Consider the following 19,835-nt stretch of genomic DNA (forward strand, 5'->3'; position numbering starts at 1 on the left):
CTAGAACTTGGATCAAGTTCTAGCATCGTGGACATTGGCCTTAAGAGTCCTGGCCCTTTGACAGAGCTTGGACCAATTCCAACATCGTGGACACGGGCCTTTATGCCGGTCCTGGTTTCAAAATGACGCAGGTCAATGTAAACATCAGCTGTATCCCCAGAGAGATAATCAAATAACGGCGACAAGAGGACGAGGGCAGCGGCGAGATCGATCCGCGAGGGACGAGCGCGCGCGCGACGATGATGATCCGCAAGAGAATCTGCCCGCGGACCTTCAGCGACCTGCTGTCCATGGCCTTCGTTCTCACGATCGCGCCGCTCATGTACTGGTTCGGGCTGTTTATAGTGCTGCCGGGACTCTACGGGGACCGGAATCCGTTGTACGCGCTCCACTTCACCCTGGGCAGCTTCATCATGCTCAACATCGTGAGTAACTTCACGTACACGGTGATGTGCGACACCAGCACCGGCGGGCGCGTGGTGCCGGTGAGCACCGCCCGGCCGGCCGACGGCTGGTGGCTGTGCGCGGCCTGCGAGTGCCTGTCGCCGCCGCGCTCCTGGCACTGCAACGTCTGCGACGGCTGCATCCTCAAGCGCGACCACCACTGTGTCTTCACCGGCTGCTGCGTCGGCTACTACAACCACCGCTACTTCGTCATGTTCCTCTGGTACCTGTTCCTCGGCGCGGCGTACGCCTTCTTCTACGGCAGCCTCTTCATCTGGAGCACGCAGCCCTTCGAGTTCCCCTCGTCGATCATCAAGATGGTCTTCCCCATGGCGACCTTCTTCTTCGGCTTCGACAACTCCAGCGACCAGTTCTACCTGTTGCTCTACGTCGTGTCGGCGGTGGGCACCTTGTACACCGGCGTGCTGTGCGCCTACCACTTCAGTCTGATCCTCAGAGGCGTCGTGGGCAACGAGAGCAACAAGAAGGACTTCACCTACGACATGGGCTGGAGGGACAACATCAGAGAAGTCTTCGGCGAGCGGTGGTACCTGACGTGGCTGCTACCTTACATAAAGTCGCGGCTGCCTCACGACGGAGTCTCCTGGCACCACTTGTGCTCGAAGAAGGATTGAACTTGGCATTCCGCTGAGACTCCTTTCAAACCGCGGAATGCGTCGAATGCATTTGCATTGCCTGTGATTGAGAGTATCGGGGATACTTTCGACGGCCAAAGAACCAAGCTTTGACTGCTGGAAAGACTAAGCTCTTTTTTATCCACAGGATACTAGTTGAAGTAACCAATTGGTAATCCACTGTACTTCGAACTGTATCGTCCACTCTACACAGCTGTCGTAAACAAGATTTATATCGAATAGGCAGTATTATATAGTTTTATTCAGTTACATATACAAATAATTGCATATTTCTTTGGCACGCTTAACATTACATTAATAGTATCAGTGCTAATTGTCTCTTACATTGAAGCTGAACGAACGCATCGAAAACTTTCCAGGTTCCTCCTGATCTTAATTGTTTAATGCTTCATATATATTTTCTGGAGAAAGCTTTGATTTGAAGTATTTATAAAGCGTATCACTCGTTACTGTTTTGAAACACTGCGAAGTATTTAATTGTATAGTTATACATTTAATTGTACATTACATTTTATTAGAAAACTGTACATAAGAAAGACAACGGCTTATAGTATACATAATCAGTAGGGATAATTTTGTCTGGGTGCGTATTTACAAATTAAAGGATCGACTTTCATCGGCGTGCAGATATTTGTGACTTAAATCACAACCGTATCTTTTTATATAATCTCTCGGATCACCCAAGTTCGCGATTCAACATCTCGATTGCTTAATATCTAGTTAAATATCAACAGTTACTATTATATACGATTCTTTTCATCTGAATACCTGCCGGTTTACCCTAAACGGTATAGTTTTTCATGTAAAAGAACGATTGTATAAAAAATGCCAAAGAAAGGCGTACGCAAACATTTCGGGAAGCCTGTTGCTGTGGAATAAAATAGATTACCATCTTTCGATATCTTCTGGTAACTGTTTGATCGCATCGTGATTTTATACCGTTTAGAGTTTTTGATACAATACATAATAATAATAATTCCGACGGAAAATCATTTCAGTCGCGTCGCGCCTGCCGTGAGGTAAAGAAGCGCCAAACACTTGCGGTGTGTATCATATTATCTTTGATCACGGTTTCACCAGGATTACATAAATGCATTCTCTGACGCGCCACAGCAAGACGAGAACGTTATTCCGCGTGTACAGCGACGTTAAATAATTGAATGTTTTACTTGATCCGTTCTTATTTTGTCACCTGTATATATTATCAGCCATACATCTACATCTTTCGCAAGATGACACGAATCCCTAAGTAGAAATAATCTCGTATAAATCGATAATGAAGATATATTCTTTGGACGAGTTTGAGGCGAATGTTACAAAGCAAGATCGCGAGTTCAAGAACACTTAAACCACAACTATTCTGCAATTCAATCTTTACTTAAAAAAAAGCCAACTCGCGAAAGAATATATCATTGATCCCCGTTTTCTGTACAAAATGCATGCTGCTTTTGCCAGTAGAAAAACTTTAATTGACAATCCGCAAAACGTCGTCCGATTCCTCACTTGGAGTCGAGCGAATGTTTTCCGATTCATTTAGAGTAGTTTTGATTTGTTGGTTACTATCGTTTTGCTACTGGCGTTAACTGGTTTAACGCAAAAAGCTTCTCCAACTGCAATCCGCCGAAATGCAAATGCGACTTTCGCCATCCCGCCGGAACGATCCGTTACAGCTGGAAGATATCACAACCTAAAGATTTGAGATTTTGTTCTGCCAAGTGGAACCCAAGTGCCCGAGTGTTTTACTCGCCGAGCCAGGAATGTTAGGCGATTGCGTGCGTGGACTGCACGAACGTAAGACGGAAGATTATACCTTGGGCAACAAACTAGCGTGACCCTTTTTCTTATATGTCCTCTTAACGGCGAACTTGATGCATACGAGCACGAGTATCGCGGCCGAGGTGACGTACAGCACGACGCAGATGCTGATATCAAAGACGTTCAAGTCCCAGCCGAAAGCCGTGGCGCGCTTCGTCTCCTTGGCCAGTCTCTCGGGCCTGACTCTCGAGCCGTTGCCGTTGGTCATGCCCACGTCGTCGGAACTGTTGATCCCGTCGAGCTTGATGCTGCTACTGCCGTACTTGCTCGTGAGGTATCGAAAAACCTCCTCCTCGTTCCAGCGGTTGTCGGCGTATCTACACGCCGGGCAGTGCTCGGCCGCGGGATACTGCATCTTCCTGTGCTCCGGGTCCTCCGTATTGTCGCCCGACAACCGTGTGTTCACCAGATTGTGCGCTTGCCACAGCCAGAGCACGGCGTCGTTCTTGGTGCGCACGTCGAACATCCTTTTCTTGTCGGCCATCTCGACAAAGTGCGCGGCGCAGTCGGCGCAACCGAAGAAGGTCCCGATGTAGCCGTGCATCGCTCGCAGCACCTGCGTGGGGTCCCGCGAGAGAGGCTGGACGAGCGCCTTGTCGTGCTCCAGCGCGAAATTGACGGTCAACGTGTGAAACATGGTCCACAGTCCGCAGGGATAGCCGCGGTACGAGTCCGTGCTCCCCTTGCATCCTATCCACTGGCGGGGCGCGCCCGAGTACACTGGCGACAGCTCCTCCTCCGTCGTCTTCGCCAGCTGACTGAACTCCTCGCCGGTCATCGCGCTCTTCTTCTCGACGACGTCGCGTATCACCTCCAGATAGGCGTTGCCACGTCGCAGAGGAAAATACGCCGCCAACACCGCGAGATACTTCTGCAACGCCTTCATCCTGTCGCCGTCTATCGACTTCATCATCGGTATCTCGTGATTGATCGAGTAGCGCAGCGCGCTCTCCAGGTCGAGTTGGTACACGTAATCGTCGGTCCTCGTTGACGATTGCAGCTGCTCCTCCACGACTTCGCGGCCCCTCACGACCGTCGTTCGACGCGTGTTCTCCGCACTCTGCACCGTCGTGCTCGCCTCGTCGACGTTCACTCCCCTCGCGATCGCGTAATCCTTGATAGCTCGTCGCACACCCTGCCTCGTCGGTATTCGCACGGTGACGACCCTCTGCGACTCGTTGCGCCCGTAAGCTATCAAGGTTGGGAACTTGGTGACCTTGTTCATCAGGCACAGTAGCTCGTTGTCGGAGGTCACCCTGCGTATCTGCAAGCTGCTGACTTTGTGGAGATCAAGAATGACTTCGGCGCCCAAGTGCGAATCCGTGGCCTCGAAGATCAGGAAGAAGTGCTTCACGTGGCTGGGCACTGTCTTCCAAATATCCGTTATTTCGACGTTCCTGCGAACGAGTGTAATCGAAATATTCTTTTGCAACACAAAACTGGAGAAGACTTTAACTCCTCTCGACTTCACAAACGATCTACGGACAATTGTTTCAAAAACAAATTGCTCCTTAAAAAATTCCTCTCGTCTTGTTCGCAAACGCACCAAACTGTTATAAATTCGATAACACATGTTAAAAATTCTCAAGCGACTACAAAGTTTTATGGCACAATCTGTTTTCGACAACGTCGCATACGAGGAACAAAGACGAATTGTTTTATTCAGTCGTAACGAGACGCGATCCAATTAGCCGTGGAAAATTTATGATGTACCTATACGGTGCGATGTTAGGCCACGTAGAGCCTCGTCCTTCCTGTTGCTCCGTCTCGAGCCTGCTAATTAAATTATGCCTGACCGAGTCGACGCTGTCCCCCTTTTCTATTGCTATACCCAAGGACGGCGGGTGTGCATTTATAGAGAAATATTTCAGCATTGGATAGTGCATGATTTCGTACTCGCGGCAGATTGGATTGTTGTCGTCATCGGCGCAATCTATAGCCGCGACTACGACGATATCGCTCCAGGCTGAAACATTGATTCTTTTTACCAAATTATTTACGTGCGCCTGCAATAAACGGCAGGTAAAGCAGTCGAAAGCGAGCGCAAATTTCGTCGCATTCTGGTCAAATTAGGTCTCGGAGAGGATCGCACGAATACGCACAGTTTAATAAGTAAACTGTTCCACAACTAATCGCGACAACTTACGTAGAACGTCGCTGGCCAAAGCCTTCCACGTCGGCGCGAATCTGTAACAAAAGCCGCACCAGCTATTGTAGAACTCGACCAGCCAGCTTCTGGCGCTCCCGTAAACGTGGGACTTGAAATTGGTGGCATTGAGTATCACCACGTCGTCACTGGCGTTGTACAGGCTCTGGCCGCCCAGCAACATCAGACCTTGGGGCGAATTCTTGTGGCCTATTACACCTGCGCTGCTCCAGTCTATCATTAGAACGTTGAGTAGGCACAGTATAATCCCTGTTATTTCTAGCCGCTGCATCTTGCGTCTCCGATAACTGACATTAGAGCCCAGCTACTCCTCTCTATCTCCCTGCAATTGTGCAATACCAATTGATCGTTAAAGTGATATCATTTCAACGTTGCATATGTTAACTTTGACACGCATCATGCGAAGCTCTTACTGTGACATTCGGCAGTTCTATTTGTTCCCTCGATTTCTAACGATTGGAATTTTTCTTAAAAAAAACAAAAATAATGCCAGTAATTCAAGAACTGTTTGCAGTTGAAAGTTTAATGGTACAAAAATATCGCAATGCATGAATCAAAGTATTGATTTCTTGTCATCTATATTTTTCCACAGACTATAGGCTTGTTTTCTGTTCCTACACTAGTGAACTAGTGCAATAAATTGGAGTAAGACAAGCATATTTTTTCTCATTCTAGCTTACTGCACTAGTTCACCAGTGTAGGAACAGAAAGCAAACCCTTTATTCGCTCTCGAACGAACTTCAGAAGAGAAAACACATAATAAACCCAGATAGTTGAATCAGAACAGATTTCGTCGAGTGCCCACCGCAAATTTTAAAGATTGCATACAGGAACTGATATATTCGATATGTTGCCAGCACGTCAGCAGAAATCAAACAAAATCTGCTCACATAACTGGAGCTCACATAATCTGCTCGGTTTCTGCTGATGATCTGTTGACAGTGTATGCTTTTTACAGACTGCTGGCAGAACAAAAGCCAACTGTGGACACAGATGGCTATGAGTTTGGTGGGGATTTGACGAATCTGCTAACATTTTGCTGACTGGGCAGTCATCTCTCGGTTGTTCCGGTGGATTTCGGTAAGACATCAATTCCAAATGCAAAGCCGAAGAGAAAGCAAGAGCACTGACTGCCGATCGAAGGGGACAGTCGGCGCATCTCGCGCGCACGTCGCCCCCGAGAATAATTGAATTCGCTCTCCGCGGGATCAACGTGAGTCCGAATCTCAGACGAAACGAGACGAGAACCGCCGTCGCATTTCGCAATTCGGTTTAACGATCCCACTCGGTCACAGCTCGATTTCTATACGGGAAACATTCCAATTCCACGGGAATCCAACGCAAGTGGCGAGTCGCGATCGACGTTGCCTCGCGATACGCGGTGCAACGTGCCGATGGTTCGTGATCAGATTACGTGGAAAAAAAAGGAAAAAAAAAGAAGAGATATACGAGTACAGTACCTCCCTGCGTGTGTTATCTCGTATCTCTCGGCGGACACGTTCCCAGCCGGCCGACACGTCGAGCGATATGAGAGCCCGTCGGTTCCACCTCAACATTAGGGGGGAGTAATTTCTTAATTTAGTAATTCACATTGATGTACGCGGTGCGTGTACATGGCACCGATCACGACGCGATCAGACATAACCTCGTGGCACCGTCCGACGCAATCCCCAATTTGCACTGGCGTGCGAATCGCATCCGCGACATCGCGAGCGAGAGTGCGAGTGACGTATGTACACACACACACATATATACAATATAAAGTATGTGTGTGCACACGCACGCATACGTCTGTTCCTTGCCAGCCGCGATTCGCCGCACTTTCTGCACTCGGGGCGAGACGGGCGCGCGATCAGAGGTCGATTAGAAGAGGAGGACGGGCATAAAGTACAAAGGGCTCAACTGCAAGGAACGGATTGCAGACTCGCGGCTGTCCCCAGTGAGAAATGATTCGTCGATCGACGTCAATTCGACGGTGTCGGTGTCGATCGACGTCGTTTCGACGTCGATCGACGAATCATTTCTCACCGGGTCCTACGCTGCACTCTCTGCACTCCAATGGAACGTGAGATTTGTCCGAAAGCGGCCGCGCCGCGGGAGTCCACTAGCTCAGAAACAGACGCGTCCCCTGACAAAGTGGATCTCAACTACGTTCGTTCGCTCGGTAAGGACGAATGGACGTGCGGCTGGACGTCGAGCGGAGGAAGAAGGATGAAAGGTACGAAAATTTGCAGCTAGTGCTTGCACAAAGTGTATCAAGAAACGGTATTGATAATCCGATTCGCGAGAACAGAGGAGAATACACAAATATTTCGTACAGCGCTGAAAAGAAATTCTAACCTCTCTTATCGCGCTGCCTTTCGCAGGAGCTGATGTCGGACTGCGCGTTTCGGCGGAGTGAAATCTCGGCGGAGCTTTCGTGAGAACAATTGGAATATTTGGAATCTGTGTTGCCGCGGTGGCGGATCGTCACGTCCAGTGGATCACAAACGCGTCTGGTGCATCGCGATATGGTTATCGGTGGAAGGCGGGGCGATAACGCTTGAACGATCGTGCGCGGTGTGCGCGCAACGAAAATTACTCGCAATCGCTCGGCCGTTCGCGCGGCCCGTTTCTCAGCAAGAATGACGGTCGTAAGTTTTACATAAAGTTTTGTAAAAAGCGTCGCGTTTCTTTGCACTAAGTTTGAGGTTATACACTTTGTTCAGGTCCGGTCTCGCCAGCGTTGTTTAACTTTGAGCTTGGCTTAATTCGTTCTTCGTCTCTTTCCAACTGTTAAGGCTAATCTACTGCTCTCTGCGTCTAGAAACATTCTACTTTGTAGCCAACAAATGCGTTCAACAACTTTGTGCAAGTTGATAAATTGTATATTATACACTGTATAATCGTACACCGTCGACGATTTTTTTTAAGCGTTTCGATTTGTTTATATAAAATAGAATGTTTCTAGACGCAGAAAGCACGTTGTGGATTAGGCTTTAGTTTAGAAAGAGACAAGCATGAATTAAACTGCGACTTGAAGTTAAGCGACGTTTCGTGAAACCGAACCTCAGACGCTGCGAGATGTTTGTTCCCTTTCATCGTTCCGTCTGCTGTTTCAGGAACTGAAGAAGTTTCTCTACGGACTGTTGACCGACGTAGAGGGTTTGCACAGCATATTAATTACGGACAGGGACGGAGTGCCTGTTGTATCGGTGGCCAACGAAAAGGCGCCGGAGTTAGCCACGAGAGCCAGTTTCCTGTCCACTTTTGGAATGGCCACGGATCAGGGCAGTAAGCTGGGACTTGGCAAAAACAAAACCATTATATGCATGTACAGTAATTACCAGGTAAAGTGTACAGAACTGCCAGATAAATTGTAAGATTGATGCGTGGTCTACAATGCGAGTTGTAGAGTCGTAGTCGTAAGAATAATCGACTGCGATTGGTCAATTTCGTCAGACACATAAGAATTGACCAATCATAGTCGACTATTCTTACAACTACGACTTCTATGTAGACTTTAATGTGTTGCGAATATGATTTCGCTATGCGTCTGATCGTGAAATTGTTTTCGTAGTTAAGAATCCTCTCTTCGCCCTTCCAGGTGATCCAGATGAATAAGTTGCCATTGGTCGTTAGTTTTATCGCTAGTCACAGCTGCAACACCGGCCACGTATTGTCGCTGGAGAACAAGATTGACCCTATCTTAAGTAGCCTAAAGAATGCCGTGGTGGAAGCCTGATGGTTACCCGTTGTCCATTACGGGTGATAAATGCTGAACGCTGTTCGGATATAATTCTGTTGAGTATTGCATGAACAGTGGTCTTTCTTTTTCCAAGAACGACAGATACGTCTTTACGCTTTCACTTGCCCGCGTTTGTTCCTAATGTGTGCAGGTGTGTTTCGAAAAGTGAAAATGGTTATTATGTAACAATGACGTAAAGGTTTCAGTTCTTTGGGAGAAATTCAGAGATTGTACTCAGAGCTAGTTTATTTATTTGTTTACAAGAATACTACACGTGATATTTTTTTAATATAATCACGAGTCCTGTTAACTCTTTAATGGTATTAAGTAATTTAGTAAGTAATGAAAATAAATTGTTAAGAGCTTTTTGAAAATTGATAGATTTTACATAGGACAAGTTTCGAGCTTGTGAGATTTCAAGAAACGTCTAATGCACTGCGTGGTTGTACAGTTTTTGAAGATATCCTGTATAGCGTCATTTATATAATCATTCCAATATAACAACAAATTAAACTATTGAATTTGATAAGCAAGATTTTGGGGAATATTTAGAGATAATTCACTTTGTAAAAATATTTACTTGATTGCCTGAACGGATACAATTCATTTAATCTTTACGAAATCAAGTTGGAATTTAGGTGGTCACATTTGTGCGATATGAAGAAAAGTTACAGAATTTTATTAATTCGTATATGATCGAGCAATCGTTTCTAATAACATTTCTAAATAAATAAAGTGGTATAACGTACGAAAGAGGCGATTCACTACAAAGGATGAACCAAAGGTTTACCCTCGAGGCCGTTGAGAATATTTTGCGCTGCAATTGTCGACATGTCATTACGGGTCTTGATCGTCGCGCTGCCCACGTGTGGTACAATTGCTGTAATTATCAAAATGAAAAATTGATAATATATTGTACTAACGTAAATTACAATATCAGGTACATCATAGTATTAGGTTCCTTGAATTTTCAAGTTATAAATTCCTAAGAGCACGATTGACTTTCTGAATACTCCGATGTACGATATTGTGTATGATATGAAGGGACTTGAGAATAAAAATGACTGTACCGACCAACATTAGGTAATTTTAGAAGCTCGTGTCCTGGCGGCAGCGGCTCCGGGTCGGTGACGTCTAGTCCGGCGGCGAATATTTTCTTATCACGAAGAGCTCTCACGAGGGAATCGGTATTGACGATCTGACCGCGAGCCACGTTCACGAAGACGGCTGTCTTTTTCATTTTACCAAAAGCGCTGTCGTCGAAAAGTCCTCGAGTTTCGTTAGTTAAAGGCGCCGTAATCACGAGGAAGTCGCTCTGTGCCAGAAGCTCGTCCTGGGACACGAACGTCGCTCCAAGTTCATCACCTGAATCACGTAAAGAAATTTATTCCACTGCAATCCTATAAACCCGTTTTTACGATAAATTCAGGAAAAATTTGCGATACGAGTCTATTAGATATTTATACAATTCTTCGGATTTATTTATGATTAGAAATCTAATTAGTGAACATAGATTCTCTAGGGAATCTCTATATTTTCGGATAATAAATAAGATTAATAGGAGATCTAAATTTTGTATATATTGAACTCTTTATAGGTAAAATATATCGACGATTTAGAATATAGACGTGTAGGTCATTAAGACTGAAAAAAAAGTACTCTAACGGGTTGCGAGCGGACCTGCTTTCTTGCGGGAATGTCCGGTGTAGATGAAGCGCCCTACTTCAAATCCCATTAATCGTTTGACCGTTGCTTGACCGATATTTCCTAGACCAAAGATGCCGACGGTAGAACCTCGTATCTCGTGTCCCAGCATCCACTGCGGTCCGAAACTTGTCTCGCCCCTTTAATTACATTATCACGTATGTATCATTTGTGCAGTTGTTTATTATACAGGGTGTCGGCGAACGTTTGGGACTTATTTCTTGCGTAGACGGAGCGGACCAAGCTGAGTCGAAAAGATGAAAGATGATAGAAATAGATTCAATATTATAATTTTATTGTAGACCGTTTCGATTAGATGCATATTTATATACGGAACATAAATAGAATGAAAAATATCAAATGTACCAGAAGAGAAACACATTCATTTGGAACAAGAATGTATCTCGATTCCTATCTAATCTTATCAAGCTTCAAGCAGATTTTTTAGATCAGTCAGCTCGCAATTTGAAGTGAATGAAAACAGTTACTTTTCCAGCTTTGTACGAGTCTCGTGGGTGCGTCTCGCCGCGGCTAACATCAAGAACACCGCAATTTCCGAAACTGCAGCTGACAGCACGTTCGGCGTGTGTCCGACTTTGATTCCTCTTCTTTTAATTTCTGGGACATCCAAGTGATCATATCCAGCAGACATCGTCGACACGACCTTTAAATTCGAACCTGAAGAGAAACGTTATTGAAATTTATTGATTTATCGATCGACAAAGTCTCGCGATCGCTTTTTTTATGCCTTACTAAAAGGTATGCATTTGTGTACTTAAAAAAAACTGTTACAATTCATTGATCTCATCCTTCATCCTGTGTTTGAAAGTTTTAAAATAAAATTGTGCCCTTCCAGGGGCCAATTTTATTATCTGAAACTTTAAACAATTTCAAATACTCTCTTTGCTTTTCCAAATGTATACAGCATAATTTTTAAAGGAATATGTTGAAACGAGTCTTGCTTGGAAAAATTTCAACGGCTGGCGTAATCGCGAAATTTCGCAAGACAGGAAATAAAGAAGCTTTCTTCCGAGAGGATCAATTAAATGAATCTCTACCGGCGATATCGAGGAACTCGCTGTTGACAATGTGATGGCTGGCAATGAATACGGCGTCCTGCCCAGGTAGAGCTTGCAACACTTGTTCCCGAGTGCTTACATCAGCCGGTACAATAGTGACATTGCATCTACGTCAACAATAGTAAAACGATAAGTGGTCTATGCGATTTTTTCAAGCGTTCCAAATTCATTCTGACTTAACCAGGGAACAAGACGATCGTAATATGCACAAACAAATCAGGAAGGTCGGCAGACTAATTGTAAGAACGAGCAATAGGCGTCGAATGATTCTCTATAATTTATTGGCTTATAATTAGGTAAATTCCTGATTTATTCAGACTTACTTTGCGCGAAGCAAATCGATGCCAGCGGCGGGCACGTCTTGGCTAGTCACCAAAACACGCGGTAGAGCCAGCGAACTCATCGCGCTGCAAAATGAGGTCGCGATGAAAAATTGTCGATTGGATGAAAATACAAAATACGTACAAAGTGTACGGCTGTGACGGACGTACTTGCGTGATCTCTAAGTACTTCTCTGTAATGAAGGTCCTCTCTCTCTGAACTGCAATCCGCACCGACTCGCGATCGTTGGAGACGCGATTTGACGAGCGGTCGTTTAATGTATGCGATGTAGACCTCCGCCGTCTGTGACTTTATATCTTTCCAGTAATTGCAACGCCTTCAACAGAGCGCGTTACGCAATTAAACGTGCCAGCGTAAACTGGTTTATGATAAAACCTGTGAAAAGATAACGTGTTACTTTTATTATCAGTTACACAGCGCAGAACAAGCTACGCAATTTCTCGTTGAAATTAACCACAGGTAGCAACGCGAAGGATGCGTCGAGAGATCGTCGAAGTTAACGAGTGAATGTGTCCCGACAATATCGACGAAATTGTCAGCGAAAGCACGGAATTTGTTGCGACCATGAACCAATTTCGATTCAAATCTCGCGCCCTTGGTTTTTTGTATTGATTTGTAAAGCCTCGTCCACATAGAAGTCGTAAAGTCGTAAGAATAGTCGACTATGATTGGTCAATTCTTATGTGTCTGACAAAATTGACCAATCGCAGTCGATTATTCTTACGACTACGACTCTGCGACTCGCATTGTAGACCACGCATCAAGCCTAATCTACATTGTGCTTTCTGAGTCTAGAAACATTCTATTTTATATGAACAAATCAAAACGCTTAAAAAATTTGTTAACGACGCACGATTATGGAATGTATAATATACAATTTATCAACTTGCACAAATTTATTAAACATATATTTATTGGCTATAAAACAGAATGCTCCTAGACGCAAAGAAGACATTGTGGATTAGCCTTTACGCAATATATTTCTCCGATAGATGTTTCTACGTTCTACGTCATCCATTCCCCTATGTGTGTACCGCTTTCGTCTCCGGCAGTCTCCGGACACTCTCCAGCGCTCCTGATAGATATCGCCTTCATTTCTTATGTTGCGACGTCGGTTGAGTCTTATCTGGCTGAGGTATGTATTCGATTTGTATAAACTGTGTGTATATGCGTTTATTACTGCGGCTCGATCACGAATCTTTTCCTCCAGCGTAAACTCGTGAAAAGTGAAGCGTTTCATTGACAAATTTAACAAAATTCTTCACGAGTTCACGCTGGAGGAAAAGAATCCTGATCGAACCCCTGACTACTAGATTTAAAAACAGAGATAAGAAAAAGGACCGACATACAGTTCTGACTAACAACTCATTGTAGCGGGAGAACAAAGCATTTGTCTTATTATCCTGCTTTTTATCAAGCGCTGTTTCACACTTTCGACGGTAGCGCGAAGTCTGTACCGTCCGCGATTGAGGTTATGGCATGAAAGCACGTGAACGTGGCTGACGTAATCGCTAAAGGTGCCGCTCATGGTACGGTCATGGTCGGAAAGGTCGTCCGACGTTTTACAAAAAGTTTTCAGAATATTCGCATGTATGCATAGATGTTCGTACACATCGTTCCTTTGTCTAGTGATGCGTCACTGCTCATATCCGTGAGCAAACGCCTTTGACTATAGGCAAACGCTACAGTCTCTCGCATGATAAACTGTACTTTCGAAATTTATCGTAAAACGTCGGACAATCTTTCTGACCACGACTGTACTAGTGGAATGCTATTGGTTTTCGTTTTTGCCGCCAACATTCCATTGTTATGTAGCCGCTCGATAAGCGGTCGTGCTGTCTGATGCACACAATGCGCGTCAGTATTACAACTGCCACGAGACACCTTTGCTACATGGGCTGTATTTAGTGTCACAGCCGTTCACTGAGCACCTAAGGGCCAGTTTTACGAACGTCGGTTAACCGCTAGCCAGAGCTGGTTACGCTCGACGCCGTGTCTTGTTTTGTATTCTTATTTAAGAGGAGATAACAAAACATTTGATCTTCGGTTGACCGACATTTGTTAAACCGCCTCAAGGGCCAGTTTCACAAACATCGGTTCGGTCGACTTCCCATCTTATTATTTAAGAAGAGACAGAGTTCCGTTTAGGATATACAGCCGTAGACTTGTATAAGTGCGCCATCCCTATGGACGCGCTGTCCTAAATATCAGAGTGCAGACATATCAGAAGAGTCATGATATCTCTCTCTCTCTCTCTCTCTTGCTCAGCGTTAAGAGTGGGGAGAAAACGAGCAAGTTAGACAGAGACACGTTGCAGCAATAGAATGCGATTGGTTGGATCCAAACTATCCAACGGTAAGAACCAATCGCACGACCGCTCACCGAGTAGCTGAGTGGCATTTGAACACGATTGGTTGGATCCAACGGTAAGAAGTGAGCGGCGGTGCTTTTGAGTGAGCCCACATTTTCGCTGCGTTCGGCAGAGAAGGCTGCTTCGCAATTTTACGAAAAATTTCCGGGGAAGAAATATGCTTTCTTTCATATTTGTTTTGCCGCGAAATATTATGTTAAAATACCAAAAGAAACATGATCTTTTATAGTGAAAAGAGTAAATTCTAAAAGAAACTGTGTTTGGCTTCCTGGGAGTTTCGAAGTTGAGTGTCGATCCTACATAATTTTAGGCTCGATTTTTTAATTTCATTTTTGTAATTTATTGAGTAACATTTCCTTAATTATATACATGATATAAATATAAATTAAACAGATCAAAATTCTAATAATAATATATGTTTTTACATTTATGTTGCAGGTTACATGACACTGTATATCATCTCTTGGTTTAAGTCCACGAGAAAACGAAGTGGATATCGAATATGAGTGGGCGATTGTTACCAATTTTATTCGGCATATCCCTAACAACTTTCGGATTGTCCATGGCAGTTTTGTTGTATGATATGCTTAAAAAGGTGAATTACATTTACATTTACAGTTGATTTGTTTCCGAGTTACAAGCTTATCTGTTATTATCGTGTTGCGCAGGATGACGATGATACAACGAAACGTGGTCGGCTAGCATCGTCCAAACGAAAGGAAATCCGCGTAGATATTACGATACCCAAAAAGTATGTGCCGGCTGTTCTTGGTAGAAGTGGTGCTGTGATAAAAAATATCGAGGAGTTAACCAACACACGCATCAGACTGGAAAAGGAGAACTCGGTCCGCGAAGAGACCCTCCTTCACATATGGTCTGATATCATGGAAAACATCATCACGGCGCAGGGCATGATACAAAGTATAATAGAAAATCAACCTGCCATCGAAACTTATCAAATGTGGGTTCCTTTCACAGCCAGTCTAACCATTTTTGGCTCGAAGAACTTTGTTAAACATGTACCAAATGTTGGTTCATGTGGCTATGGCGTAAGAGTTATAGCTCCGTCGCCGGCACATAAAACCTCAAGTACGTACATGCAGGGTGTCTCATTTTAAATGATCCACGCAAGTATCTCCAACAATATGAAAGATGCGGAAAAACGTTTCAAACAAAAGTTGTCTGGTTCGAAGGGGGACACAAGATGGTGCCATTAAAAAAATTGAAGATCAACTTCAAATGACTATCCAGCCAATGGCACCACCTTGTGTCCCCCTTCGAACCAGACAACTTTTGTTTGAAACGTTTTTTTCCCCGCATCTTTCATATTTTTGAAAATATTTGCGTGGGTCATTTAAAATGAGACACCCTGCATATCGAGTGTCATATAATCTGCAATAAATATAAATGCATTGAAAACGTGCAAATTATTTTTATAATTATTTATCTAATTTATATTTATTTATTATAATCATTTACACAATTAAGAAGATATTTAATGAAAACTACAGAAAGTCAAATCAATATGAGCCTAAAATTGTGGATATTTTTCGTAACACTGCCACGACAATAACACAATTACTCTTTGATAATAGTATTAGTTATTATATTGCGACAATAACGATTAATTACAGTTGGACTGCTGAGAAAGATTGTATTAACAGGAAGTGCTGAGGACATGGCGCACATAATTGTCGACCTAGGCAACATTATTGAGGGAGAATTCAGAGCACTAGCATATTACAGAGCACCTGACCATCTTAGACGCAAAATAACTATAAAGTGTGTGCATGGAAAATATGAATTTCAAAATATGTTTGTATACGGACTGCCATGTCCAATTTGCTTGACAGAGATCGAAAAAGATATGTGTATTATACCACGAGTAGGAGAGAGAATAATAGCACAAGGTGCTATTAATAAACCTGTTGCTGAATGCGATTTACCAAGTATGCATTATTTTAACATGTTTGTTACAATTCGTGCCAATGTGACATTTTGTTTGATCGTTGTTGTCTATATTCGCCATTAACTATATTGTAATATACAATTAATTGTTTTGAATTATTTTCTGTATTCTACTGAAATCTCTAACGGTATTTATCGCAGTGATTGTCACAATTTGTTTTGTAGATGGGAAAGAAGCACTAGTAAAGGAGACTACTCAAATGTACAATGAAACTCAAGAGGCATGTAAAACTGAAATTAAACCAAGTTATGCACTGGGAAAAATAAATGATTCTTTATTCGATGAAATTGCTCAGAAGTTTATCGCCGAGTTCCGCAGGGTTGCATCACAATCTTCAGGTACGTAAAGCAACTTATATTTGTGAAATATTTAATTTTTGTAAATTTGTCATTAAATTCAAACTTATTAATTGGTGTGATATTGAATTATGTAAACTTTGATTTTAGAAGGTCTTATGCATGTCCATGTAACTGAGGTGGTAACACCAAACCTGTTCTGGATTGTGCTTTATGATACATACATGGACATACAGATGTTATCATATACCATGTCAGAGTATTACGAAAACGAGGAAAATCGCAAGTTACGTACTGTGAAAGAGGTAAGCAGAAAAGACTTGCTGTTTAAAATGTTCCTCTGGCAAGACTTTTCATACGCTATAAACGGAGGATAGGGCCGTGCATATACACAATATTATCATTAATACTATAGTTCAATTATCTACGACCGTTTGTTGAATCTAGATAAAGATAGGCCAATATGTAGCAGCTAAATATAATGAGGATGACAGCTGGTGCCGTGCAGAAGTAGTAGGTTGCCTCGATTCCTCCAGGTACTACGTCTTCTTCTTGGATTATGGGTACACGGATGAAGTTGATAAAAAAAATTTACTCGAGCTCTGTACAGATATGTTGAAGTTGCCATTTGCGGCTATGGAGTGTTCGCTGGCAAACGTGAAGCCAATGTAAATCAATATCTTACTGATCGATGGACTTCATTTCGGTTATAGATCGCCCTTAACATATTGTTATTTTCAGAGGAGATACGTGGGATGTGCGAGCTGTCAATAAGTTTAGCGATCTTGTTTTTATACACGAATTCAAAAACGAAAACGAAGATAAAGATGAAGATGACGATGACTACGATGACGGTTACTATGATGAACGCATGATCCTCGCTAAAGTTGTAAGCTTCGAAAGTCGTCCGGATTGTCCCGACCCCGACTCTCGTCGTCTAAGTTCGTGGATTCCTTGCCTTGAGCTGTACGATATGGTAAGAAAGAGTTACAAAGACTTTTAAATTTCCTAAACTTCAACTCTAAATTAAGCTTCAAAATAATTTATTGAGTATCCAAAGGCATCACTAAACTTAAATAAAACTTTTGTATTATGAATAATTGTGCTTTGTCACTAATAGTCTTGTCAAAATTTGTTCGCGAATAAAAGGTGCAAATCGTCGACAAGTGCGAAGCGAAGATAAATTTTAAAAGAAAACCTGTTATATCATGTGTATATTACATTGCATGCATTACATACGTGTTTGTTCATCACAGGATAAAGTTAACATTAGGGACAAATTCATAAAATCGCAACTGGCTCGACCCAGCGAAGAGGTCTTTTCGGCAACGTATTCCGCGTCAACTTTGGCCAAAGGCAAATTTCCGCTTATTCCACTTATACCAGATACATACCATCTTGATTAAACATTATTTTATTGATGAACCAATTTCAATTTGAAGAAGTGATTGAATTAATGATCAAGAGAGGTAATGTTCTTTTTTTATATCAAATATTAAATTTCTGGAGATATACATATAGTTACTCGCAAAACTGATGAGTACTAACAACTCTTCTTTTCATTGCTGAACTTTCTAGGACCAGCCGATCGAAAAAAATAAGAAATGCCAATAGAGGACCAAAAGAGACAGTTTCCTAATCAGTAAAATAGGAATATTAATTATATTAATATCAGTAATAATATTAGTATCATATATTAGTATAAATATTATTAATAACATTATCATTTATTAGTACAATTAAGATTATTATTATATTAATGTTATATTAATTATTAACATTAATATAGTAGACTGTACAAATGGTCTTCCATGAATTTGAGCAACAATCTTGAACTATATCATACTATTCAAATTAATTCGTCGTATAAAGCAAAATCAAATCGAATTAAGTTCTGTTTTTTTTTCTTGGAAGATGTATTAGCAGTTAGTACTATTTCATAATCAGAAAGTTTATACTATATATGTAATACTGTTTATTTTATAGTATATAAGATAATACTTTTTGGTACACTTTCATACTGAAATCGTAAATTTATAAAACGACTGAATTTAGATTTTTTTCTTATTTTTAAGTAAATGACATGTATATATATATATGTATATATATATATTGAAGTAATGTTTTAGGGAGTTTATATATTAAGATATGACAATACGTATAGTGTGCTTTTTATTTTCTTTAATTTGTATCAACACATAACATTAAGTACGTAAAATCGTTAAATGATTAAATTGTAATGCAATTGAAAAATTTGTGTTGGTATTATATTTCTAATGATAAGGGTAATTAAGTTGGATTAACAAGAAAAAAAAACAAATGTAAGGATAATTTTTTCCATAGTACAAAGATTTAATATTAATAACTATTACGATAGTATTATCAGCCCACACTGTAATAGTGATAAAATGTGATAAGGAAAGGAAGATATTAATATAACACTAGTTGAGTTTCAAACTGATAAAACAGGAGCGTGTATGACGATAAAAAAAATTAAGTTTTGTCAATGTAAGAATATAAATAAGAGAATATATTTAAAAAAAATTGATTACTCAAGTTATTAAACCATCAACAAGTACCTGAACCGGCAAGCGCGCCACAGCGAATCGCGGGAAGAAAAACTCACCGGGGAAAGAAAGGATGATCGAAAGTTCGGTTAAAAGAAGATCGAAAGTGTCGAGGCGTGACTCGGGAAGAAGGATATAACGATTTTTTTCGAGAATTCCACTGCACGTTTCAACGGCTCGCGGTCGTGCCAGTCTAGCGCGACAATTGACTCGCCACTGGAATAAACATGGTGCAAGAAGTAGCCAGAAGTAATTGTTGGTTCCTTCTAGAGAGACTAGAAAGCTGCGGCGAAGCTAAACGTATAAAACGGCGAGGACGGAGCGCCTCTCTTTAGTTCGTCGAATCCAATTCCTGTTTACTTTCAGCTCGCCGCAAGAATGATGAATAATTTGGTAAATAACGAACTTATATTATTTACTGTAATTTAATTCATCACTTTGTATTCGACAAAGAAATAGGGAGAGAGAAAAGAGAATAAGAAAAACAAGCTTAGTTAACAAGCTTGTTCCAAATTAATTTTCATTATCTCGTATAAAAAACTTTATTTTAGATTATCGCTGAAATGACAAATTAAAAAGAACAATATGATTCCATGTAGATTAAAATGGAAACGGTAAAACTAAAATTATGTTCCATACATCGGCAGTAAGTATCTGCTTTAGTTTTGACCAAATAATTTTACAGATTCTTCAATACA

At 42.0% G+C, this 19,835-nt stretch overlaps 5 protein-coding genes across 8 annotated transcripts; 3 read left to right on the forward strand and 2 right to left on the reverse strand.

The window, feature by feature from the left end:
• Positions 1 to 171: 171 nt before the first annotated feature.
• LOC105569194 (palmitoyltransferase ZDHHC22-like) lies at positions 172 to 1,721 on the forward strand. Its single transcript, XM_012025417.1, has one exon. The coding sequence runs from the start codon at positions 240 to 242 to the stop codon at positions 1,077 to 1,079; it is 840 nt and encodes a 279-aa protein (XP_011880807.1). The 5' UTR covers positions 172 to 239; the 3' UTR covers positions 1,080 to 1,721.
• On the reverse strand, positions 1,322 to 6,794 carry LOC105569193 (sulfhydryl oxidase 2). The gene is made up of 4 exons (XM_012025416.1): positions 6,543 to 6,794; positions 5,062 to 5,404; positions 4,629 to 4,881; positions 1,322 to 4,312 (listed from the first exon to the last, which is right to left on the reverse strand). The coding sequence occupies exons 2-4, from the start codon at positions 5,351 to 5,353 to the stop codon at positions 2,905 to 2,907; spliced, it is 1,953 nt and encodes a 650-aa protein (XP_011880806.1). The 5' UTR covers positions 5,354 to 5,404; positions 6,543 to 6,794; the 3' UTR covers positions 1,322 to 2,904.
• A 386-nt stretch (positions 6,795 to 7,180) lies between these two features.
• LOC105569192 (ragulator complex protein LAMTOR3-A) lies at positions 7,181 to 9,261 on the forward strand. The gene is made up of 4 exons (XM_012025415.1): positions 7,181 to 7,300; positions 7,449 to 7,715; positions 8,184 to 8,411; positions 8,669 to 9,261. Exons 2-4 carry the CDS (start codon positions 7,707 to 7,709, stop codon positions 8,804 to 8,806), a joined length of 375 nt encoding a protein of 124 aa, XP_011880805.1. The 5' UTR covers positions 7,181 to 7,300; positions 7,449 to 7,706; the 3' UTR covers positions 8,807 to 9,261.
• LOC105569191 (glyoxylate reductase/hydroxypyruvate reductase-like) lies at positions 9,044 to 12,280 on the reverse strand. Of its 3 annotated transcripts, none has more exons than XM_012025413.1 (7): positions 12,058 to 12,280; positions 11,916 to 11,999; positions 11,572 to 11,699; positions 11,002 to 11,191; positions 10,490 to 10,653; positions 9,884 to 10,174; positions 9,044 to 9,689 (listed from the first exon to the last, which is right to left on the reverse strand). In XM_012025413.1, the coding sequence occupies exons 2-7, from the start codon at positions 11,993 to 11,995 to the stop codon at positions 9,574 to 9,576; spliced, it is 969 nt and encodes a 322-aa protein (XP_011880803.1). In that variant the 5' UTR covers positions 11,996 to 11,999; positions 12,058 to 12,280; the 3' UTR covers positions 9,044 to 9,573. The 3 variants fall into 3 exon arrangements, with proteins under 3 accessions (XP_011880803.1, XP_011880802.1, XP_011880804.1); XM_012025412.1 differs by having other exon boundaries at positions 12,084 to 12,279; XM_012025414.1 differs by lacking the exons at positions 11,916 to 11,999; positions 12,058 to 12,280 and adding an exon at positions 11,306 to 11,391 and having other exon boundaries at positions 11,572 to 11,646.
• Positions 12,281 to 12,955: 675 nt separating this feature from the next.
• Positions 12,956 to 18,278, forward strand: LOC105569196. Of its 2 annotated transcripts, none has more exons than XM_012025418.1 (10): positions 12,956 to 13,069; positions 14,744 to 14,900; positions 14,974 to 15,394; positions 15,940 to 16,254; positions 16,439 to 16,612; positions 16,721 to 16,875; positions 17,018 to 17,238; positions 17,312 to 17,546; positions 17,827 to 18,039; positions 18,149 to 18,278. In XM_012025418.1, the coding sequence occupies exons 2-9, from the start codon at positions 14,808 to 14,810 to the stop codon at positions 17,974 to 17,976; spliced, it is 1,764 nt and encodes a 587-aa protein (XP_011880808.1). In that variant the 5' UTR covers positions 12,956 to 13,069; positions 14,744 to 14,807; the 3' UTR covers positions 17,977 to 18,039; positions 18,149 to 18,278. The 2 variants fall into 2 exon arrangements, with proteins under 2 accessions (XP_011880808.1, XP_011880809.1); XM_012025419.1 differs by lacking the exon at positions 12,956 to 13,069 and adding an exon at positions 14,281 to 14,360.
• The last annotated feature ends 1,557 nt before the right edge of the window (positions 18,279 to 19,835 follow it).

The sequence above is a fragment of the Vollenhovia emeryi genome, unplaced genomic scaffold, assembly GCF_000949405.1.
Source record: "Vollenhovia emeryi isolate VEMERY1.0 unplaced genomic scaffold, V.emery_V1.0 DF939125.1, whole genome shotgun sequence".
NCBI classification, from domain to species: Eukaryota; Metazoa; Arthropoda; class Insecta; order Hymenoptera; family Formicidae; genus Vollenhovia; species Vollenhovia emeryi.